At 42.3% G+C, this 24606-nt stretch overlaps 1 protein-coding gene across 5 annotated transcripts in view; it reads left to right on the forward strand.

Annotated features, from left to right (window-relative positions):
* SETX (senataxin) overlaps positions 1-24606 on the forward strand; it is a 631151-nt gene that overhangs the window by 302324 nt on the left and 304221 nt on the right. For all 5 annotated transcript variants that reach the window (XM_086924766.1, XM_086924768.1, XM_086924765.1 and 2 more), the window contains one exon: positions 8235-12833. In XM_086924766.1, the coding sequence (XP_086780892.1) occupies positions 8235-12833 (4599 nt within the window). The remainder of the gene's footprint in view (positions 1-8234; positions 12834-24606) is intronic.

The following is a 24606-nucleotide window of genomic DNA, read 5'->3' on the forward strand; positions in this document are numbered from 1 at the left end:
AGCATACCATCGTCGACGAGTGCTCAAACCTCTTCAATGAGCATATGGTCGACGACTTTCAAGTCTCCAATGACAAGATCCATCACTTTAAAGACTTTTCCATCGTCAACGGGCTCGTCGACGGACCAGAGAACAGTAGAGTTTATTGCATGGACACAGATTTCGCCACTTCCACCTTCTAAACTTTTGCATATACTAGAATCAGAAGTTGAATGCCCTTGCGGAGCTGCTTATTGCCTTTTGCAACTCCAAATTAAAGTCATGACACAGATGAAGAAAGGACGTTGAGGAAGTTCAGGAAGAACTGTTTAAAGATCATTCAGTTCAAGGTTCCTCAAGGTATGAGTCATTTCAACAAGGCTACGCGTATGAGGAAGAGGATAATGTCAAGGAAGATGCAATATCTATGCCGATTTCCCTAGTCTCTGACTTAAGACAAAATGATCGACTACTATCGTCGTTTTCCAGATGCCAATACTCCTGCAGCCAACACCACGAAGGTACCTCAGCAGATTGTTCAGACTCCGTTAGTTCAGCCTCCACTTCAGGTGCAGACGGTGCATACCCCTAAAATAATAACTATTACGGATGACTTTGCGGAAAGCGAACCGGAGGAACAGCCAGAGAAAGGTGAATTAATACAAGACGACCCTGGGGTCGATGAGTGGGATCAGTATGTAACATCCCCATCTCCGGCAAACTCCCCACCGGGAGACATTGGTGGTTTCCATGACTTAATGTAGAAAGCTTCCAAAAGGTTTGAGCTTCCTTTGCCGGTAAAGGAAAATCAGTGTTTCCTATACGACTTCGAGGAAATCGATAAGAACAATACCAATTATTGATCATATCTGGAATGAGGGACTGAAGATAATGAAAAATCCGGCCTCTGTGGCAGTATCAGTTCCGAGGGTGGAGAAAAAGTATCGTGCCCCCGAATCATCGCCAGCGTGCCTGATCGGTCATCCCTGACCGGAGTCGGTAGTGATGCAGGTGACTCAGACGCTCCAAGAGCCCGGTATCTACTTTGTTGGCTCCCCCTGACAAAGAGGGGAGAAAGACGGATTGCGCTGGAAAATGCTTTGCAGTGTTGGCTGCGGCTTCAATCAAAGCTACAAATGCTTTGGCACTTGTCAGTCATTTTAACCAACAGATGTGGTCAGACATTGCTCCACCTTTAGCTCATCTTCCGGAAGACAAGAAAGAAGAGGTGGCTGTAATTTTACAAGACTGATCTAGAGCTGCTTCAGAGTCAATCAATATAGCTAGGGACATTTCGTCTATTGGATTCAGACAAATGGCTGGAGCAGTATCGCTTCAACGACAAAGGTGGCTGAAGGCTACATCTTTCATGCCCGAAGTGCAGGCAAAGATCGCGGATATGCTTTTTGATGGTCAGAACCTTTTCAGAAAGCATATAGACGAGGCATTGCAAGGAATAAAAGCAGACACGGACACTGCAAAAGCCTTAGGCTCTCTGCAGCAAGGAAGATTTCAAACTTTTCGTGTAAGAGGTTCAATTGGTCAGTTCAATCAAACATCTTCCTTTCAATCTAACCGGCATCAACAAGGATACCGTCAATACAATAATAACCAGCAATTTCGCTCCTCTAACACATCTTAAAAGCAACAGTCTAGAAGAAAGCCTGCTGCGTGGGGAAGGGCTCTGGACTCCAATAGAAGACAGTGACAATATTAATGCGCCGTCCACCACGTCACGCCTCAATCAGATTCATTACCGTTCTCACTATTTTCATCAGTGGCTGTTAATAACATCGGACAGATGGGTGTTGGATATTCTACATCAAGGCGACACTCTGGAATTTATACAAAGACCTCCAGCGCGACCTCCCATTCACAGAAACCAGAACCATCTCTCAGCGCTCAAGGCGGAAGTCTTGGCACTCGTGAAAGGAGCTATAGAGGAAGTTCCAACTCTACAGCAAGGGAAAGGATTCTACTCGCATTTTTTCCTCATAAGAAAGAAGCAGTCCGCCAAATGGAAACAGGTAATGGATCTCAGAGGCCTGAACAAATATATCAAGACGACCTCGTTTCGGATGCTGTTGCTACAAGAGATTTTCCTAATGTTGCACAGAGGAGATTACATGGCATCGTTAGATCTTAGATGCCTATTTTCACATTCAGATTCACATCAAACACAGGCAGTATCTATGATTTACAGTGGCGGGTGTCACTACCAATTCAAGGTGTTACCTTTCGGCCTCAGATCCGAGCCAAGGGTATTCATGAAATGCATAGCGCCGTTTGCAGCGCACTTGAGACAACAAGGCCACCAAATATATCTGTATCTGGACGACTGGCTTATAAAAGGTGCATTGTTCAAAGAAGCACGACGAGCCCTGGAATGCTGCATGGTTTTATTCCAAAATTTAGGACTGCGGATCAACATTGAAAAGTCTTCCTTAGTTCCAGCACAGTCTCTCGTTCTTAGGAGCCAGATTACAAACTCAGGAAGCAAAAGCGTATCCCTCGGAAGAGCGCAAGCAAACAATAATGGAACTGACAGCACGAATAAAAGCAAAAAGGTTCACTTCAGTGAGAACCTTCAAATCATTGCTGGGAATGATGTCATCCTGCATTCCTTAAGTCCCCAATTGTCGACTTCGCATGCAGCAGCTGCAAGAATTACTCAACCAGCAATGTGTACAAGCCCAAGGATCCTTTGAGGATCGAATTACTATCAACCCTCAGATCAGAAAGCTCTGTCATGGTGGGGCATCAGGGACAACTTATCAAAAGGTCTACTGTTTGAACCTCAATCTCCAAACTATGTCATGACGACAGACGCCTCGTTACACGGATGGGGCGTGCACCTTCAGGAACTGGAAATACTGGCCTGTGGTCAATGCAAGAAGCCCAATTGCACATCAACACGCTCTAATTAAGACCGGTGTTTCTGGGTCTGCAGGCTTTCTTACCTAGATTTCGAGACTCACCTGTTTTAGTCATGACAGACAGTACAACAATGTTTTGCTTACTAAAGCAAGGAGGCACAAAGTCAAAAAGCCTCTCAACGCAAGCCCAGTAGATTTGGAACTGGATGCTACAACACAACATTTTCCTGCAGGTCCAGCATGTTCCGGAAGTACACAACACCAGAGCAGACCACCTGAGCAGATCGGCATCAATCTGTCACGAATGGGAACTGAATCAAACTCAGCTATTAAGGAAATTCAGATTATGGGGTACACCAACTTTGGACCTATTTGCAAAGCAACACAACAAGAAATGCAAATATTTTGCAAGTCGATTTCCCCAGGCGGGATTGTGGAGAAATGCGCAACACATTTGTTGGACGGTGATGTTTGCATACACGTTTCCTCTGTTCCCTCTCATTCCAAGTATACTGTCGAAAATGAGAGCGGAACTGTGCCATCTGATCCTAATAGCCCCGGCTTGGCCGAGGCAGTTCTGGTTCTCGGAACTTCTCCAGCTGTCTGTGAACCCCTGTTTCCATTGATACAGGACCTGATCTCCATGAAAGAAGGACAAGTTCTCCATCCTCAGTTAGTCTCTCTGAACTAGTCAGCCTGGAACCTCAAGAGCATGAATTTTATTCCTTAGATATTCCTCAGGACTGCAAGGATATATTATCAAACTCACAAGCATTATCTACCAACACAACTTACAAAGCAAAATGGAAAAGATTTTGCCATTGGTGTTCTGAACAACATCTATATCTTTTTCATTCTCCGCCGGAGCAGATTCTACTGTATCTACTTCATCTAGCCAAAGCTGGGTTATCCCATGCTTTAATAAAAATACATCTAGCAGCTGTATCAAGATATCGTAGAACTCTAAATCATCCATCGCTTTGGTCGCAGAGGATCATAATGGAATTTTTAAAAGGACTGTTCAGAGTGTTTCCACCGGTCAAGCAGCCGTCCATTCCGTGGCAGCTCAATGTTGTTTTTTCATTTCTCATGAAACCTCCGTTCGAACTGATCCACAAGGCTAAGTTACAGTTAGTCTCTTGGAAAGTGGCATTATTACTTGCTCTCACTTCCGCCAGAAGAGTAAGTGAGATCCAGGTGTTCTCTGTCTCGGAACCCTTTCTTCAATTCAAATCAGACTGTTATTCTCAGGACAAATCCAAAATGTATCCCCAAAGTTCCTACGGTTTTTCATCTTAATGAACCAATTGTATTACCTACATATTTTAAAAAACCATCATCAGCAGCAGAGAAATCGCTGCACACTTTGGACATCAGGAGATGCCACAAATGTTATATTGACAAAACAAAATCCTTTAGAAAATCAGACCAATTGCTTATCGCCTTTGCTGGGCCCAGGAAAGGTTTAGCCTTATCAAGATCTTCCATTTCAAGATGTATAGTCTCGGCCATCGAGGTATGTCAGGGGAAAGGCAGGAAAGCCTTTGCGCGCTGGAGTTCGCGCTCATTGCAAAAGAAAGATGGCAACGTCGACCGCATTATTTGTGGGAGTATCGCTCCCGGACATTTGCAGAGTGGCGACATGACAAATGTACACACGTTTACCAGACATTGTCTGAACACAGCGTGGAAAGCAGACACCGCAGTTGGACAAGCAGTTCTACTGCACCTCTTCCACTAAGGTTCCTCTCATTATATACCTTTAATATTTTTATTGGAATGTCTGTTATATTTATTATTGATCCGTCCGTGTTTTAATTTCATATTAACATGGTCTCAAACAAAAAATATGCATATATTTTTATTTGGAGCGGCATAACTCTTTATGATTTCTAAAATTAGGATGCAGAGCCCCACAAAAAGGGGTCTATCCTACAAACACTATTTGGGTTATGCACTGCTGACTATTCTGATACAAGCATGTGAATCTATGAAAGATTCAATACTGGAGAAAAAACTAGTTACTTACCTGTACACTATGGTTCTCCAGTATTGATATCTTTCTTAGATTCACATGCGCCCGCCCGCCTCTCTATTTTTTAGTGGATAGCCAACTTTTTATCTCTAGATACATCCTTGGCTCACTCTATGGGCTGGTTGGAAATCTGAGGTATGGTGGATCTGCTGGGGATTGTGATCTCAAGGCGGGCAGCTGATTGGTTGGTTTTTGGACCACATAATGATGATGATGTATTCAGTTCAGTTCACACAAGTCTTTATTCGGTACATTAACCATAAAAGACATCACAAGATAAAAAACAACATTTAAAACGTACAAAACATTATTAAAACCAACATAATACAAAGAAAGAGCAATATTTCTACAAACGCACATTAAGGAAAAAAGACAGCAAAAAAGAAAGACCGACTATCCTGTGAATTTATGCGTTTCAGCTAGGCATATAATGAACTGGGGTAGAAGTCACATATGCTCCATGTAGAAATAGGACCATCACCTATTTGAGGCTGCCAGGATTGGAGAAATGGAACCACATAGTTAGACCTAAATTTAACAAGTACCAGATCGCCCACCAAGTCCTTGCGTAGAGGTCCTAGCCAGCCCACCCTTCTGACACGGAGTATGGTCCCATCAATATTTGGCGGTAGAGGTCTGTTTTTGGTTAGCCAAAATGAGACCTTGTTTTTAAGGTCCGTATGGCTTTCATGTTTCCCCCTTGTAAGTTCAGGTACTCCCGAAAGCACACACACAATAGGGGCGGCCTCTGGAGGCAAATGAAGGTGTTTTGAAGTGGGCGTTAGAGTGTTACGAATGACCATGGTTTCCTTATTTAAAGGCTATTGTTTATTTGGCCCTACTGTAGGGCGGGAGCTATGTACATTTTTAACAAGGGGATCCAAGCTATTCACATTCTGAGTTGCTGACTGATAATGGGTGGTCTTGTTTTGTACGGGGTTTTCCGGTTTTTGTGTGGCTACTAAAGGCTGTAATTGAGTGGGTGTAGATATAGTTTGTACAGGTAATGAATTAGCCTTAATTGCTTCCTCGATGGCCATAAGCCTATCCCCTATGCTGACCATTTTGTCCATCAGGGGGGATAATATAGACTTTAATAAGATCTCGATTGAAGCCAGAAAAGAAGCGTGGATAGGTGGGTTCAAAGTATCAGAGTTAGAAGTTTTAGTAGATACAGGATGGGGATTTGGTTTCGGTAGCTTGGCCAGTCTCCCATGATGATTAACACCTCCTCGCTTCCTTTTGGCAATGATAGGCTGGGCTGGATTGGTGATGGATGCCAAAGGCGAATTTACATTTGAGCGTGTTAAAGGGGGCTCGTCCTGAGTACTAAGGGTTAGTTGGGATTGATTGCAGGGCCGAGGGCTAATATTTGATATGGCGCAGATGGGTGGATTAGTTTCCACATTGACAGGTTTCACGTGTTCATATTTAGTCTTACACAGGTTATTTAATTCCTCCAGTAATGAAATCTCGGGAGCAGGGTCAACAAACTGTAAAGGAGAGTACATGTTGAGCGAACTGTCCAGGGCAGGAGATCGCTCTAATCGCTCTAGGTCCCTAACAATGGGGAGCGTTAACCTCTTTAGATAGTGGTCCAATGTTCCTCTGATCATGCCACTATGTGCGGCATCGTTCCTGTAACCCCCCGTGCAGGTGAAGACATCAGCCATCTTTCCGACCTAAGCAGTTCAGAGATACCGCTTTGTAGACAGAATAGGGGGGGCCAATTTGTAACAGGGGGGGAGTAAAGGGAAACAGTACCTTTAGTGCATAATCCGCATCGCCTCGAGATGAGCCAAGGGGAGTGGCCCCGCCCCGACCTCCTCTGGCCTCTGATGGCCTCTGATGGCCTTAGATGGCCCCGCCCTTGTCCCGGGCTTAGCCCGGCGCCACCCGCGCGCGTCCCGCGAGGCGGGAGGGACCTCTGCCTTTTGTGCGCCTCCGTGCGCGATTCCCGGTGGGCGTGTCACCGCCAAGGATGCTGGGGGCTGTAGTCTCTCTCACACGGCTGCCGCGTGATGGAGGAAGCAGCAGCCGGAGACCAACAGCAACGGAAGAGTAGCGTGACCCCCGGTGAGTTATCAATGCCCCTGTCAGCTTCTGAGACCCCCGCTCGTCCGCAGGGACCTCTGCCTTTTGTGCGACTCCGTGCGCGATTCCCGGTGGGTGTGTCACCGCCAAGGATGCTGGGGGCTGTAGTCTCTCTCACACGGCTGCCGCGTGATGGAGGAAGCGGCAGCCGGAGACCAACAGCAACGGAAGAGTAGCGTGACCCCGGTGAGTTATCAATGCCCCTGTCAGCTTCTGAGACCCCCCAGATGATAAGCTACCAAACTATATACTTCCCTGTGTGTTTTCTATGCAGTTTTTTCTTTTACTGCTATGGTTATTCTTTTACCGTGAGACTCCCACCATGAGGACGGGGAAGATACAAGCATGTGAATCTATAAAAAGATATCAATACTGGAGAACCATAGTGTACAGGTAAGTAACAGTTTTTTCCTTTTTTCTACTTTTCTTTTAATTTATCATGCGTATGTTGTTGAGCTTGTGTAAGTGGGTTAATGCAAGAATGAGTCGATGGGTGGACAAACAGATACATACATAGAATGATCAGTGGCAGATTGCATGCATGGTGGCTGTTGAGCGCCTAACCCCCTTAATGGCTGTTGAGGCTCCTTCCTTTATAAGCCAGACATAGTTGCATTACCTATGCTTTTAACCATCCTTGAGGAAGGTTTTGACTTAGTTTAGCTTTTCTTTCCTCTTTGAGCCTCCTATTGCACATTTGAAAGTTGGCCTTTTTTTGACAAGAACCTTACAGTGAAAACATCTGGAGACCTTGCTGTGCATCAGTCACATAATTAAAAATGTGCTGAATTCAATGAGTTATACTTTAACTTAGTAAGTCTGAAATCAGTCACACAAAGAAACCATCATTTAGACTACAGAAAAATCAGTTGTATAAAGAATGTATTTGTTGAACAGAACCTGATGGCATCAATTAATTAATGCAGGGATAAAATGACTTACCAATTACCAAAAATGTTCAAATGCCAGAAGCACATCAGTCTGGCTTCTTGGAATGGTATAGAAACTGTAAGAGCAGTTTGTGTTCTAGGTTCATTTTTAATCATGTACAGTTTTCACTGGGTTAAGTCTTGACCCCACTTCTAAGATCCTCAGTTGTAGACTACCAATACAGTTGTAATTTCTCCCTCCAGTTTATAGAACGCTATACACTTCTGTAGAATGTCAATTTTCACTCCTCTGTTCATTGAGTATTTTAAAGAGGTTTTGAACTGACCATCTCAATGTATTTTGTTTACCTCTCTTTGCAGGACTCCGGTTGGAGGAATGCCATCTGCCCAGATTACTGCCCCAACATGTATGAAGAAATGCAGACCCTTACTAATGTGCTTCAGTCCGATATTGGGCAAGACATGCGTGTCCACAACAGCACCTTCCTGTGGTTTATCCCTTTTGTGCAGTCAGTGATGGATCTCAAAGACCTTGGTGTAGCCTACATTGTTGAAGTCATCCACCATCTCTACTCTGAAATCAAGGACGTCCTTAACAAGAGAATTGAGTACTGTGACAAGGTCACAGAGTTCTTCATTTTGATCCTGGTGTCAGTCATTGAGCTCCATAGGAATAAGAAGTGCCTGCATTTGTTGTGGGTCAGCTCTCAAAAATGGGTGGAAGCCCTAGTGAAATGTGCCAAGCTCCCAGCCACAGATTTCAGACGCTACTCTGAGAAGGTGCCTGGCCCAAGAATAAGCTCTACCTCGTGCACGGTTCTGTCGATGCATTCACAGGCTACTAACTCAGTCCAGTACTCTTGTGTGCAGTTGATTCGTAGCCTTTTACGGGAGGGATCTCAGCTGGGTCAACAATCTAGCTGTAAGCGTTTCCTCGATAAACTGAACCTCCTCCTGAGAGGAAATGTTTTTGTAGGCTTGCAACTGAGTGAAAAAGAAACACAAGACTTGCAGGTGTGCTTAAAGCAAGTTATTAGAAGTTCAAAGGACCGAAACTCTTTGAATACTACCTCACCTGCAGAGCATAATCCAGTTGACAGGTCTCCAAATTTCAATGTGAACAAGATAAAGAGGGAGGATACAGATGAGTGGTCTAGAATGAGAACGTACTGCCAGCTGAATAGCCCCAGCCCACCATTACCTACTGAAAGTAGGTCAACTGAGGGGTGTACAGGGGGCCTCTTTTCTCGTAGCCGAAGTACCAGTTGTGGGGAAGAACCTTGCATCAAAGAGCCCACCTTGTGTGGTGGGGGGGTGCTTTCTTTTTCTAAGATTGATTCAGGTTTTAACATACCCTGTGAGAGAGATGCTATGTGCGAACATTTCCAGGAAACTCAAACCGACAAGAATGTACAAGACTGCAGCAAAAATCCTGTGGATGAGTGCATAATGGGCAAGACCTCATCTCAGACTGACGGTAATCCTGATGAACAGATAGCGGCCCTCACAGCAGAGTGCGCCTGGGAGGGAAGGTGTGAACTATCTGCGGGGACCCCTAACTTGCTATCTAACCAAAAAGTATTGGATGCAAGCACAGATAAAGTAGCACCAAAGCCTCCCTCAGTCTCAGGTCCTGCTCTGAATTCTCTTAAATTAAAAATCCCACAAGTGCGCTTGCTTGATCTCCATTCAAAACTGGCTAAGGCGATAGAAAAATCTTCAGCTTTCCAAAAACTCCAAAAAGGAAACGAAAACCCAGAAACGCAGAGATGCAAAAAGGATTCTGGGTTTTCAGTTCCAAGTTTGGATAAAGATCAGTCTGTTGATTGTGCAGGTAAATCGGAACATGTGCAAGAGTCAAATAGCTGTGCAAGTGAAGGGCGTTCACTGGCTAAGACACTCTTACATTCCAATCTCCAGATAAAGAATGAACCACAGGAAAGTTGTAATGACCTGAACGTTTCAAAAACAAAATCACAAGAAAAAGTAAGTGAAAGTGATAGTGATGACAACATACCACTTTCAATACTTAAAAACAACTTCAGCAGGCAGAAGGAATCTCCTTTCGGCTCTAACAACGTGACAGAATGTTCATTATATAGAAAACTAGGGTTATTTCCCGGCCAGCAGTCACCTAATACTTCAGAAACGAGATCTGGAAAATCGCCAAGCATGGTTATGAGGCTCAGTCCGGTTAAGTTACGTGACTTACAAATTGAAGTGGGGAACAACTGTGAAACAACAAAGGAATTATCAAGAGCAAGCGAAAGTGACAGTGATGATTCTATTCCACTGATGCAGGTCAGATTAAACCTACTTAGTCAGAGAAAATCCCTACCTATGAACATAGATACCTCGGAAGACTCTGAGGGTGATGCGGGCAAGATGGCTGGGGGATCTATTACAAGGGTTGCTGAAATATTGCCTGATTCCAGGTCAGACACCAAAGCGTTGTTGGCTGAAGATCATATTGAAAGGAAGGTGAAGGGTGCTGTTCGCTCCTCTTTAATTGAAGGCCCTCATAAGTCTAATGATGCACATAAAGAAATCATAATAATTTCTGATTCCGCTTCTGAAGAGGAACAAGATCAAGAGGACACTATGCCGGATCTGTCTAAGACCATAAAAACAGAGAAGCCCTACCACGTGGGTGGATATTCTAACGAGCAGCCATTGCCTTCGTCTACCTCTCCAAGTGGACAGAAGGAAATAAAACAGGAAGTGGTTGAGAAGGAAAGTTCTCCTGGTAGGTGCGACCAGTATGATTCCCAATTCTTTGAATTTGAAACTGAGGACGAGGTGTATTCAGTTTGGCAAGATTCTCAGATTGAAAAACCCAATTCTCTTGGACAGCAAGACCAACTAAGAAATTCTGTTTCAACCTCAACCGAGAACAATAACCAGGAAGAACTAGATATGTTGGACAAGTACACTGAATGGGGTTATGACACAGATTACATACCTGAGGATGTACTTGAGGAAGCAGCAGTAGCTGCAGAACAACAGTTTGAGAAAGAGCATGCTGATCAAATATCCTTAGGTGAAAAGGTAGCAGAATTCAGAAAACCCCCAGCACACCAAGAGCTTACAGTGCAATCACAGAATGGTAAAAAAGCAAGCAGGCAGGTGCTTGCGAAACCTGCAGACAATTCAGAAAAAAGAAAGCCACTGCTAGCCTCCAAACCTTCTCTTGGGAAATCCAAAGATGCCACAGAAAATTCTGCTACCAAAAAAGGGGTTAAGCCAAGTAAAGCCAGGACGAATAACTTGCCTAAAAGCTCTGATAAGGCTATTCAGAGAACAGCAAAGCAAAAAAAGAGAGAAGTTGCTCAAGCTATCCAGAGACGTCCTGACCTTCCTAGAACCACTCCTGCTGTGGTCCCACCCAAGAAACACCGCAAATTACCTGAGCCAACATCTACAGTTGAAAAACTTGGCTTCAAAAAGCCTCCCCGCAGAGCCTTTGATTTGTCGCAGAGATCATTAGATAGCTTAACAGAGTTACGAAATCATGGCATAGGTTCAGGGGCCTTTAGGGTAAAGCCAAAGCAAAAATCCATGTTAATTTCTGCTCAGGCCCTCCCCGTTAAAGGTAATAGAAAGTTATTGGCATGCCAGGATCGCCAATTTTACCGTCAGATGAGACCCCAGGAAGGAGCAACAGCAAAAAGAAGTGAGGAAGCATCTAAAAGTAGTGACAGAAATGATCAACCTAAGGTGAAGGCTAATGTATTAAAAAAGAAGGTTCAAGAAGTAACATCAACTGTGACATTGAGCAAGCAAAGTTTTGAAAAGGCTATTCCTAGCAATGCCTGGTGTTCAAGTAAAGAAATGCAATTGAACTCCCCTGGGACAGATAATTTCAAAAAAGCTAAAAATGTTAACGTTGTCTCACCAATAACCCATGGGCCTCTTGCCTCTTATTTTACAGATCCAGCACCCAGTGTAGTGGGGAACCCTCCCGGCTTACCTGCACTTGTGACCTCCACTGGCATGTTCATAGGTAGTACGGAAGAGGAGTGTTATGATGCATACCATGCTTCATCTTTCGTTGGTGAACAGCAAAGTTCATCTCTGAACAAGGAAAGTGGTGCATTGAGTGAAGATGAAGAGGAAGATGAAGAGGAAATGGAAGAAGACAATTTATTTTTAACCCAGCCAGACCCTGTGGAAATGGAAATCTGTTCCCAGTCAGAAACTGGGGGCATAATTGAAACATGCTCAAACCATGAGCAGGCAGACATGGAAGTTGATGCTCCTGGAGTAGATTCTACAGATGTTCCTCTCCCACCAGAGTTCTTTAAGTGCAAGCAAAGTGAATGTGTTGAAGTAGTGAAGATGGCAGGATCTTACTGTCATAAGCATGTCATTGTGGAAACCTCTTCTGATCATGTTTTTGCTGTTCCTGGCCTTCCTCCTCTTGGCACTAAATCCGCAAAGCCACCTACAGCAAAGGTTTTCAGTGCAGGTATTTCTTCGCGGAGTGCAAATCTTTCTAAGGACCTGGAAAACACGCCCAAGACCCCAGTGGTCTCGAAAGCCAGACCTCCTGTTTCTAAGCCTCCCACCCCAAAAACAAATCCCCCTGTGCTTATTAGGGACATGACCTCCAGGCACCCGAGTCCCTGTGCTGTCCTTCAGGATCTGAACAACCAATCCAACATTGCAATGGGTTGGCAAACTAATCGTGCATCTACTGGCAATCCTGGTTCTGGAAATGGTGTGTACCCTCAGCATGCCATTTGCACCTCCTACGCTCCAGCCAAGCAACGTGATTCAAGCTTCTTGATCCAGGAGATCTTGTGCTGGAGCCATGAAATGTTCACCAGCTTCAACCAGTTTGGAGCACCCAATAACCTCAGCCAGTTCCCCTGTAGCAATGTTCCCCTATTTTTTTCTGGGTACGAGGAATATTTCCGGACTTTCTTTCCTTTGCTGATGCTCAACACATTTGAATCGGTAAGTGTATTCTTGATATACTTTAGTGCATTTCAGTATATTTTATTCACACGTTGGAAACATTTATGGTGCAGAGGATTGTTTGGTGTCTCTCGTGTATATAATGTTTGCATGGTATAATAAAAGCAGGAGCCGTTATGGGTTATTATACAAGGGATTACTCCTAGGGTGTGATAAGGACTCCAGTGAATGTATTAGCGCAAAAGTGTTAGCATATTTAAAGTCCGATCTGGCGAGGGCAGTCACTTTTCAGTGCCATCAAACCCAGTAGTATAAATGTATAGAAGCATATTTTAATATTCAAATTTGAATACAATGTGGAATGTACAAATATACTGTGCATTCTATGACACCATTGCAAATGGTGCACTTTAGGACGTATTTTAGTGACAAATGGTGAGTATTCGAGCAGTGGTAAATTGGCAGTATCATTGAATGCCATTTCTGCAGTGGAGCCTTCTTCGGAATATATCAGCACTATTTTGCGGTACGGATCTGTCGCTGATCATATGAGGGACGGGGTCTAGAGATATCCTACTTGATGCAACTTGTTCATAGTATTGGAACTATTGGTAGTTGGTAATTAATTAGTAGTGATTGTCTACCACCTCTGTTCAAACAACTGGGCCGATGGAAAGCAATACTAGCGGTCATTCTTGCTCTATGTTCTTTATTGTGCCAAGGATTTAGGCCTGTGTTATTATTGCCACCTCACATTTGGGTTTGCATACATAGAAACTACCCTTTGTTGAGATTCTTTTTGGTCATTCAAAAGATTTTTTTAGAAAAACCATTGTGTGCATACTATAAAATGATTTGGTTAGTACTCAGTCTCAGAACCAGAAACGGGGGACAGCGTATCTGGTTGTCCTAGCGGGAGAATTGAAGAGCTGGGGTCTGGAGATTGGGTACTAGTGGTACTCTTTAGACTGATTATAGAGAGCATTTGGAACCTTTGGTCACTTAGAAGTACTCTTTTGTGGAGAGGCGATGTTGAGTTTTTGATTATCTGTTGTCATTTGGAGAATTTAGTACTGCATTTCTACAAGGTTCGCCATCCCTTTGGCGTTAATGAGATGGTTCTTTTAAAATCAAGGGCAGCAGTAGCAGCGTGCCAATGTTCTTTATTTTTATTTACTTTCCTGTATAGATGCCTCCTTTTTTTGTCCTTATTATGCCTTATTTGGTCAGTTTCGATGTCCAGTTAGAAACCCTTATAGTTTTATGAGGCATCCTCATGTGTTTGACACAGTTTCATCATTTTGTTCATGGTATTTAATCCCTCCTTATTCTTCAGCTTATTCAGTAACACGGATTCCCCCATCTTCTTTTTTTTTTTTTTTAATTACATTTCTGAAGGTTTCTTCTAAGGAACATTCTCACGTTGACTTCTGCATTGGTACAGCCAGTCCGCAGAACATGATCGTTTCATCAATGTGCACATTCTCCCGACACTGTTGCCCAGCCAGTCTTGCCACCTTGCTCCTTCACCGAGTTAACTCATGCATAGGTTCCTCCCCCTACAATAACATCTGTCAACAGAACTCTTCATCCTCTGTGGTGTACGATACCCCCATGCCATGATCTTATGTCTCTTGTCCTTCCCAGCTTAGTTTGTAGTGCTCCCTCCAACCTCCCCAGATCTTCTCAGACTTTCCTGGGCACCGACGGCTGGTGTAGGCCACTCTTTCTGCTTCATTGTCCCTGCCTGCGGTCCACTGCTTTTTGGTTGTATGCGGTTTGAATCCCCACAACCTAGATATGTCCCTGTTTGCTACAATGCAGCCCAAACTGCAGAACAGGTTATCCTTGTTTATCCCAAGAAGAAGAAGAGGCTTTAAAATGCTTGAAGAAAGATGGCATAATCACCCTCAAGCCTTTTGAGAGTGGTGCTTAAGCTAAAGGAAACTGCTAAGTATTGTAAGAAAAGGAAGAGATGTTAACGGTTACTAAACACGATAAGAAGTGAGATTTGATATCCGGTTGCTTCTGATGCTCTACCAAGATGCAGTGTTTGTCTTCAGGAATTTTCCTTTCTTAATCCAACCCACAAAGAGTACCAGCATTCAGAGGTCTCCCTAAAACACATTCGGATGAAAAGTACCCTCCCCTGAGGAGGAAAGCATTCAACGTGATAGGAGATATTTTATTACTAATCCGCAAGACTGCCCAAACACATTTATTTTGGAATGCTTGAAACGGTTTGGTTGTACAAATATTTTTTGTTGAGCAACAAACTTTAGAAACAATTAAAGGGCACTAGACTACTTGTGCCCCAAGTGTATGAAATATGTGTATGAGGGGGTGGTTTGAGGAAAGATGTATTTAGAATTAAATTGGCCTTTTCTCCAAGAACAGACTACCCTGGTTGTGCTTTTTTAGGTGACTTTATCTTAATCTGGAGAGTTGAAAATTCGCATGTGTACAAATTTTTCTTTGAATAAATCTGTGATGAAAACTTAAAATCGGCAGCTAAAAAGAGTAAGCAAGTCGAGTAAATGAACAAAAAAGGTCACCTAGAGCGTGGAGCCATTTAGGTAAGCTGTCTCCTGAAACACATGCCTACATTTCTCTATTTTTCATCCTATGAGCCAGAGAGAACTTGCATTACAGTTCCTCCCTCCTATTAGAGGTACTGTACCGAGGTAAATGTTCATGAAAGTGGCCTCTGTTTTGAAAGCAAAATTGATAGTGGGGTGTTACTCTGAACAGTTAGTAAGAAAATCTTTTAAAGGAGCTATTTTGTGTAATAGGGGCTTGTGATATTAATTGGCGCATTATGAAGAGCAATGAAGATAATAACATGCAGAAAGAGCTTTCTGGAGGAAGGAATACCAACTAGAAAGCCAGTTTGGTATGTTGTGGTCCTAGGGGATCATATTCATATCTCACTGAAGGCCATTCATAATTTACTGTCTTCAAAAAGGTTCTCGTGGATGCTGAATGTATCAGTCATGTGATGCAGCTTGGGTTATGGACATGTTAGAGTTCAGTTGTACTATGAGTCACCTTAAACAAGTGATGAATTACAAGATGCAAAATGTGATTGATTTTCTAATCTGCCCTTGCAAAAAACATGTTGGGGAGGCTAGTAGAGATAATAGAGCACAGAAAGAGTTCAAATGGAATATTATTGACATCTTGAAGGGAAATGGGAGAGGTGGGAATGTACAACGAGAAGACAATTTATTGAGTTATTTTGAATGTTTACACATTCTACCAATGCATAGGAATTGATTAATATTTTGCCAGGGATACCGGTGCACTGTTCAAATTTGTAGTGCTCCATAATGTTAAAGTACTCTTTAGAGAAAGTATGATATATTTTACATCCTTTTTGCTCCATTGCATTACTGATACTTCATGAGATCCACAAATGTTGATACCTGTTCAGAGAACAACTTTTAACTGTACAGATAATAGATTTGAACTGTCAAAATATTCCTATGGACATCCCAGAAGGATATCAACATGCTTGTTCGCTCACTTTATATTCACTTACCAGCCTCTACGAATTGAATGCAAGGCTTCTTACTAACTTGTCTAAAATGGGAATCTGCCTGTGTGCCCCAATATTTTCTTATTGTAGACTATGAGCTCTCCATACTTTGAGTGATCTAGTTCTTGGACTTTCGTTTAGGTAATCTGGCCTCCCTTTTGTAGCCTTAAAGTGTTTACATTAAAGACATTTTTCACTTAAAGCTTTTTTAGGTCATACAAAAGTCAGTTGTGTTTTATGCCACCTGTCAACTCTCTCTCTCTCTCTCTCTCTCTCTCTCTCTCTCTCTCTCTCTCTCTCTCTCTCTCTCTCTCTCTCTCTCTCTCTCTCTCTCTCTCTCTCTCTCTCTCTCTCTCTCTCTCTCTCTCTCTATATATATATATATATATATATATATATATATATATATATATATATATATATATATATATATTTGTCCTCATCTCCACCATGTTTGTAATCTGTCAAGCTTCTGAACAGGAAGGAAAGACATATAGTGGTACTGACAAGCAAACTCAGTCAAAAACTGGTAAGGGTGCATCCGATTTGTGGAATTGCCAGAACCCTGATGCTATGCCATTCGCCCTGTCGATCTTACCCCCAGTAGCTTATTAGACAGATGCTAAACCATTGGCCAGTTACCATTATTGCTTATATCAACCTTTACACCAAACAAAGAAGGTGAGATTGCAAAGCAGAGAAAGTATATCATGGCTTCATAATCATCGGACTTGGGGGGAAAAAAAACCACACCTCTAGTGAAACCAATCAAGTAAGTGCCAAAAGGCTCTTTTTGCTGGTTTCCCCGCTCTGGCGAGATCTAATTTTGATACTCGTAGCATTGAAGTGCACCAATCATGTAAAGAAGGGGGAGATGCCTCTTTCCATCGCTTACAGATTTCTCTGTGGGCCACCAAGATGGAATAAAATAGGAGGTTTTTGGTAGCTCTTCGCTTCTGATCTACTACACCGAAGATTACTTGCGGAAGATCGATAGAAACTGTTCAACCGGTGGAAGATGTAAGTTTGTTGCTAATTTGATCCCAGAACGACCTGAGTTGGGGGCAGTCAAAAAAACATATGTGCGTCAGAGGCTGCCACTAGGCCACATCACGCACATGCCACCGAGCCCCCAGTTGAAAATTTAGACAACCTCTGAGGGGAATAGTAAGCCCTATCTTGAGAGACTCTGTTCTAGTTCTTTGATATTTTTGATATTTTCTTTGTCATCTGGTATTCCTTTCACATTTACAACTAGTGTAACATTAAAAAAGATGAGTTAAATTAGCACCTTGCAATTATGTGGAATTTAGTGGTTGCACTGTGCTTACACTGATACACAAATTGGATTGGCCTACTGTTGACTTTACAATACAGTGCACAGCATTGATCAATTTGATTTCTGAATAAAAAATTGGATTAGACAGACTTTTCCTCAAATGAGACTCTTTAATCAAGCATTCAGTGTGGTGGAATTTTCAGCTATGTGATCCTGTACGCAGTCAGTTTATTACCACTGGTTTAGAGGGGGGGTTATAATCCATGCAAAGTAAAAACATTCAAAATAGCTCTTCTTTTTACAACTGGAGTCTGCAAAGGCAAGCAAATGTCTAGTGGCCATTCAAAGGGGCACAAGGTACAGTGAATCACAGGTTGCACACAGGTAAACCAGGCAGGCTGAAAAGTTGATGACCAGTCAAAATCCAGCTCCTGTAGTAGAAACATTCCAAAGTTCAGAAGCATACCCTCACAGTAGTGTTGGAATGGCGCTAGTTCCCGAACGCCTTCAGAATGAGCATCCATTGCGGAGAAGCAGGACCAGGATGAGAATGCCGCAAAGTAGTAATGACCGCTACGGCAGTTCTCAAAATGCACAAGATAAAATGAAGCAGAATTACTGCAAAGACAGTCTGAAAAGAAGTAATGAGGCCAGAGCCTACAACCTCAAAGAAGTGGGTGAGGCCGGCCGTATTAGAGGCATTAAAGATTTGATGCACCAGTTCTCCTAAATGCAGAGGAAGATTTGTTTTTAACAATGACTGTATTTCACTAGAAGTTCTAGTCACCTGAAGTCATTCAAAGAACTAGCAGGCAGATTTGAGAGCTACTTCTTGTTGGAACAATAATACTTTGAGTCTGCCTAGCTTGTTGAAATCTGCCTTCAAAGTTGGAATCGAAGGCCACAATGAGCTATCTACAATCCTATATGGAGTGGAAAATTAGATGTTATTGCAACAAGTGACTAACTGGGAAACTGACAAAATATACGGGACTCCAGACTGCATTCCACAACAGTCTTTATCACTCAGCATAAAATAACTCCCATTTGAGAGTACTGTTATGAAAGGGAGAATTGCGGAAACTAGGATTCCTTTAAAAAACTAACTAAGTTAAGTGGTGAAGTATTGCACTTGTTAACAAACAAGTCCATGTCCGGTAGAGTTGCATTCTTCAGTTATAAAAGCATCTTTATTAGTACACACACAACGATAAGTAGAGGTAAATTACCATAAATCACATATGAAGGTGGTCGCAAGGGGTTCGTTTCTTCTACCTATGGAGAATGTTTCATGTAGGCTGTGAACTGAAATCTGGAGACGGGCAGTGAAATCACACTGTGCTTCAACCATACTGCCAAAGGCATCACAGCTACAGTAAATGGGAGCCGTTAAACATTTTTTTAAATGCAGCTTTGTGTATGTTGCTTCCCACATGGCCGTGAAAACAATAAGGAGGACCCCACTCTAAATCATAGAGGACGGTGGGGAAAACAATTTTGAGAAAAAACAGACGTCCGAAGTCGGTGGACAGTGAGGATGGTGTCTTATTTTAGTGTTGGACAGATGGGCATCACAATTGTAGACTATAATATTTGTCGATAAGCGAGGGGCGTAAATTCCATGGGAAAGGCAAAAAGTACACACTTATGTAATTGTTTATCCCTATGGGGAAAATTGCGCATTTATAGTTTGTAGAGTAGACATGGGAAAATGACAGATTCTTAAGAAGTTGCTTCAGTTACCTTCAACCAATATTGCAAATCTAATTATAACATTATGACAAGCATTCAAAAAGTTTTTTGATTAAAAGCATATCACCACATGTGTTTGGTAACAATATATAAATTTTATTAAACTTTATCCATTTACAAAATACCTTAAAAACCACTTTAAAAACATTTAGCAATAAACCTGATCATCACAATATCTTTGGTAAAATATCAATGTGAACACAGAATCAAAAGGTCGACGCGGCGTTTCGGCTTTCTTTAGTACACCTTCATCAGGACTGATTCTAGACAATTAAAATAATAAAACACAAAGTTACCAAACGGATAATAGTGGGTGCTACATTATTTATCTGTCTGTTATTCCATTTCGTCTTCCCGATTTAAATTACTCTACTATCATCTTGGTCTACACACATTTTTGTTTATTACAAAGCACATGTTCTGTCTCTGTTTGTTCAATTCTCATTTCTTATTCTTGACAGTTATTATTTGCACATCTATACATCCCTCTATTTTGCCTTCCCCTTGGACATGTGTACATTCATCGAGGGATCCCCATACTTCCATCACTAAAAATAGTACCTCAACTCTTATATTGACTGCGTACCTTGTTATTCCAAATGGATTTATTGTCCATGTGGATGGAACTAGTTGGTTCCGCGGGGAGTCCTTTTTTAAGAAATTCGGACCGCTGGTGGATCTCACTTTGCTAGTAGTTATGCGCAAAGTTGCTCTGTCTCTAAATGAAGACATATAGATGCCAATGATTTATACATATTGATATGGTTTGCCTGGGATAATAGTTTTAGCCTTAGAGATATAGAGCGGTAACGTCGCCACAGCAACGCGTCTCAATGGAAGACAGCCATTCAAATCGGCAATAAGAATAGCGGGCCATAGGATTGTTGGAAGCGAGTTTTCTGAAAATAAGGCAATATTTTAATCATAAAAATAAAAGCACCCGGGCAATAGACGGCATTACATGAAGTATGGCCCCGTTACATATAGATATCTAGTGGGAACGTTTGCCAAGGCAACGTGCTTCACCCCCCAAAACAATAGGGTTTGCCCGTAATAATAGATGTAGCCTTAGAGATATAGAGCGAGAACGTCGCCATAGCAACGCGTCTCACCGCTCTGAACCAATAAGCTTTGCCTGTGATAATAGATTCAGCCAATCCGAGCGAACCCGCTAAATCGACGGTCGCCATAGCGACCTCCACAACATAGAGACATCGCAGCCAACAAAAACTCTGGTAATTGGGCGCTCAAACAACTGGCGTTTACTATTTAGGCTGTTATACGTCACGGGTCGAACACTACCAGAGAACGCCGTGCGGTGAAAACAAGGACGAGCTGCCAGGAAGGAAGAAGCAGGGAGGCCGATTGCTGCAATATTGGTGAGTAAAACGGGTATAGCGGAGGCCTTTCCCGTAGTGGTAGAGTTAATATAGAGACTCAATGCCTAGTCAAATAGCTTAGGCACTGCTGGCCCCTTACAGTAATTAACTAATAACGTAAGATAAAGGAGATCCTAAACTAGAGCTACGTGCAAAAAGAAATATATGCACATATTACACTAATGTAAAGAAAAGAAAATGTATTAAAGATTCGGATATAACTAATGGCAAGTGCATTTAAAATTAGGAGATAACTAATGGCACCCAATCCCCTACAGAGATCATCAACCAGAGGAGGAGAATCACGAAACATTGATCGTGTGTTTGACACATCCTTACCTAATTGAAAGTGGTTTTGGATTTTAGCAACCAGCACTCCGGCTCCCACGGTGAGTACAACTATAGTGAAATTGTCAATGAAATTAAGATAGCGTAACAGGAATTTGGGCGTTATATCCATCTACATTAATGTTAATTTTGTAGGGAGAACAGTGCCGGATAAACAATCACACAAAACGGTGGCTCCTCCTGGCAGCTAAATACGGCAGGAACGCAGCTTATTCAAGGTATGTTGTCCACTAGAGTGAATTACCCAATAGTGCACAAATAGGGTAAGAATAATTAAAAACAAGCCTGCACATTTGTGCTCTTATATCTACAGGCACAGAAGGAGGGAATCAAGTCCTCTATCATATCCAAAAATAAAACGATCTCTAATCAGAGGAAATTGAATTAACCCTCGATTATTAGGTATGTACCAAGGAGATCTATCACTCAATGCAGCTTAAGTATGAATATCAATATGTATAAATCATTGGCATCTATATTTCTTCATTTAGAGACAGAGCAACTTTGCGCATAACTACTAGCAAAGTGAGATCCACCAGCGGTCCGAATTTTTTAAAAAAGGACTCCCCGCGGAACCAACTAGTTCCATCCACATGGACAATAAATCCATTTGGAATAACAAGGTACGCAGTCAATATAAGAGTTGAGGTACTATTTTTAGTGATGGAAGTATGGGGATCCCTCGATGAATGGACACATGTCCAAGGGGAAGGCAAAATAGAGGGATGTATAGATGTGCAAATAATAACTGTCAAGAATAAGAAATGAGAATTGAACAAACAGAGACAGAACATGTGCTTTGTAATAAACAAAAATGTGTGTAGACCAAGATGATAGTAGAGTAATTTAAATCGGGAAGACGAAATGGAATAACAGACAGATAAATAATGTAGCACCCACTATTATCCGTTTGGTAACTTTGTGTTTTATTATTTTAATTGTCTAGAATCAGTCCTGATGAAGGTGTACTAAAGAAAGCCGAAACGCCGCGTCGACCTTTTGATTCTGTGTTCACATTGATATTTTACCAAAGATATTGTGATGATCATGTTTATTGCTAAATGTTTTTAAAGTGGTTTTTAAGGTATTTTGTAAATGGATAAAGTGTAATAAAATTTATATATTGTTACCAAACACATGTGGTGATTTGCTTTTAATCAAAAAACTTTTTGAATGCTTGTCATAATGTTATAATTAGATTTGCAATATTGGTTGAAGGTAACTGAAGCAACTTCTTAAGAATCTGTCATTTTCCCGTGTCTACTCTACAAACTATAAATGCACAATTTTCCCCATAGGGATAAACAATTACATAAGTGTGTACTTTTTGTCTTTCCCATGGAATTTACGCCCCTCGCTTATCGACGATTATTATAGTCTACAATTGTGATGCCCATCTGTCCAACACTAAAGTAATACACCATCCTCACTGTCCACCGACTTCAGACATCTGTTTTTTCTCAAAAAAGCTTCCCACATGGCCACCAGTTGTCTGCACGCTAAATTAAAAAGTGATAACAAATCAGTACCATTCAAGAAAGGCCATGGAACGCGCCCATTTCAAGTGTAGCGTCCAGCCAAACTGCATAACGATCCAAGCCAATCTTGCCCATGATATGATGTTGACAAGTCACTCTGCACAATATCAATAACCGACAACACAATGTTCAAATTGTAAATGCGAGATGGCAAAGTATTAATACTATTAACAGCCAGTACTCTATAAAAACATCCTGATCAACCTGTCCCAAACATGCAGCAGCGTCCACTTGTGACAGATTCCAAATTTCATTATTGTATTGTATTGTAATTGCATTTATACAGCGCCTACTACCCCTGGCAAGGCGTCAAATCGCTTTTTTGGCGAGTAGCACGCCACTCCGTGAGCCACAGAGGATTAGTGTTGAATTAGTATAGTGAAACATGCAAGTACATTTTAAGTGGTGGATGGGTTAGTCAGTTATTTGTATTCGGAAGGTTAGTGGAGGGATAGAGAAGGAAAAAAGGTTTGTATTTATATAGCACTTGTTACCCCTGATGGGGTGTTGAAGCACGCCACTCCGTAGCCTATAAAGGATTAGTGGCGAATTAGTATGGTGAAATATGAAAGTAATCTCAGTGTTGGATATTAGTCAGTTATTTGGAGTGAGAAGGATAGCGGAGGGATAAAAGGGGAAGAAAGGTTTGCATTCATATAGCACTTGTTAGCCCTGATGGGGTGTTGAAGCACGCCACTCCGGAACCTATAAAGGATTAGTGGTGAATTAGTATAGTTGAATATGGAATTTGAGAAGTGAGCATGGTAGTCTGTTAATTTTGATTGAAAAGGATAGTGGAGGGATAAAAGAGTGAAGGATTTTTTTTGTTTTTGTTTTGAGGTCTTAGCAGTAGGAGGAGGCTTTTGGATGAGTAAAAACGTGTTTTGGAGGGAAGGAGTCAGAAGAGTTTAGAAAGGTTTGTTTTGGGGGATCGGTATAGTAAAAAGAGGTGTCAGATGATACAAGGAGGGGTAGAGTAGGAGAGAGTCAAGAAAGGGTTATTTTGGGGATCATAGTAGTGGTGTGGAGTTTGGGATAAATGAGATTGGATCTAGAGGATATATTGATAAATGTATAAGCTGAGAAATAGGGTAGTGCATTGGAAATGCTAAATTAGAAGAAAGTGATAAATATATGGGTCCATAAGTACCTTAAGTTTGTGGATGGTGTGGGCTGGGTATTGGTTAATGGGAGAATGGGCAGCATATCTGGCCCCTGGTCAGTCTCGAACAGGCTCAAACAGCCAGCAGCCCTTGTCCTCTCCGCCCTTGTCCTCTCCGCCCGGGCTGAGACGCCCTAATCCTGGCCTTTTATAGTCCTAGTAATCAGGTGACCCCTTCAGCCAATGGGAACCCTGGCCCTAACACTATCCGATCACAACACTAGCCCTAAAATCTAGAACCAATAGGAGACCAGAACCTTACAGCCAATCTTAGCCCTAGTCCAAGCACCCAATCAGTTCAAAACCCCTGATCTCTGCGTCCAAAAGAGGCCCTAGCCCTACCAGTAGTCCCAACCGAAGTCCAAGCAACCAATGGTACAGGAAGCCCTAGTCCCTTCTTCCAATAGAAAGCCTAACCCTACTCTTAGTCCCACAACTAGTCCAGCAACCAATCACACCAGAAGCTCTAATCGCTACTTCCAATTATAGGTCTAACCCTAGCCTTAGTCCCACCCTACATTGATTGAATCACAGACCCAGAAACCAACCAGAACCCTCAAATACCTAACCAATGAGGACACTAACCCTAATCCAATAGAAACACCAGATACAACCACCAATCAGTGTACACATGTACCAACCACTAGCAGACCATATACGGTCCTGGCGACCTCAGACCAGGTTTGCTGGCCAAGTAGTTGTAAGCTGCTTCTCCTGTTCAGAATCTCCTAGGAGACAGACGGGCTCAATCCGCACTTTGGACTTCTGCAGGTAAAGGCCTCACTAATTTAAAACCTAACAATACTGTTTGAATAA

The sequence above is a fragment of the Lissotriton vulgaris genome, chromosome 5 (genome assembly GCF_964263255.1).
Source record: "Lissotriton vulgaris chromosome 5, aLisVul1.2, whole genome shotgun sequence".
In the NCBI taxonomy this organism is placed as follows: Eukaryota; Metazoa; Chordata; class Amphibia; order Caudata; family Salamandridae; genus Lissotriton; species Lissotriton vulgaris.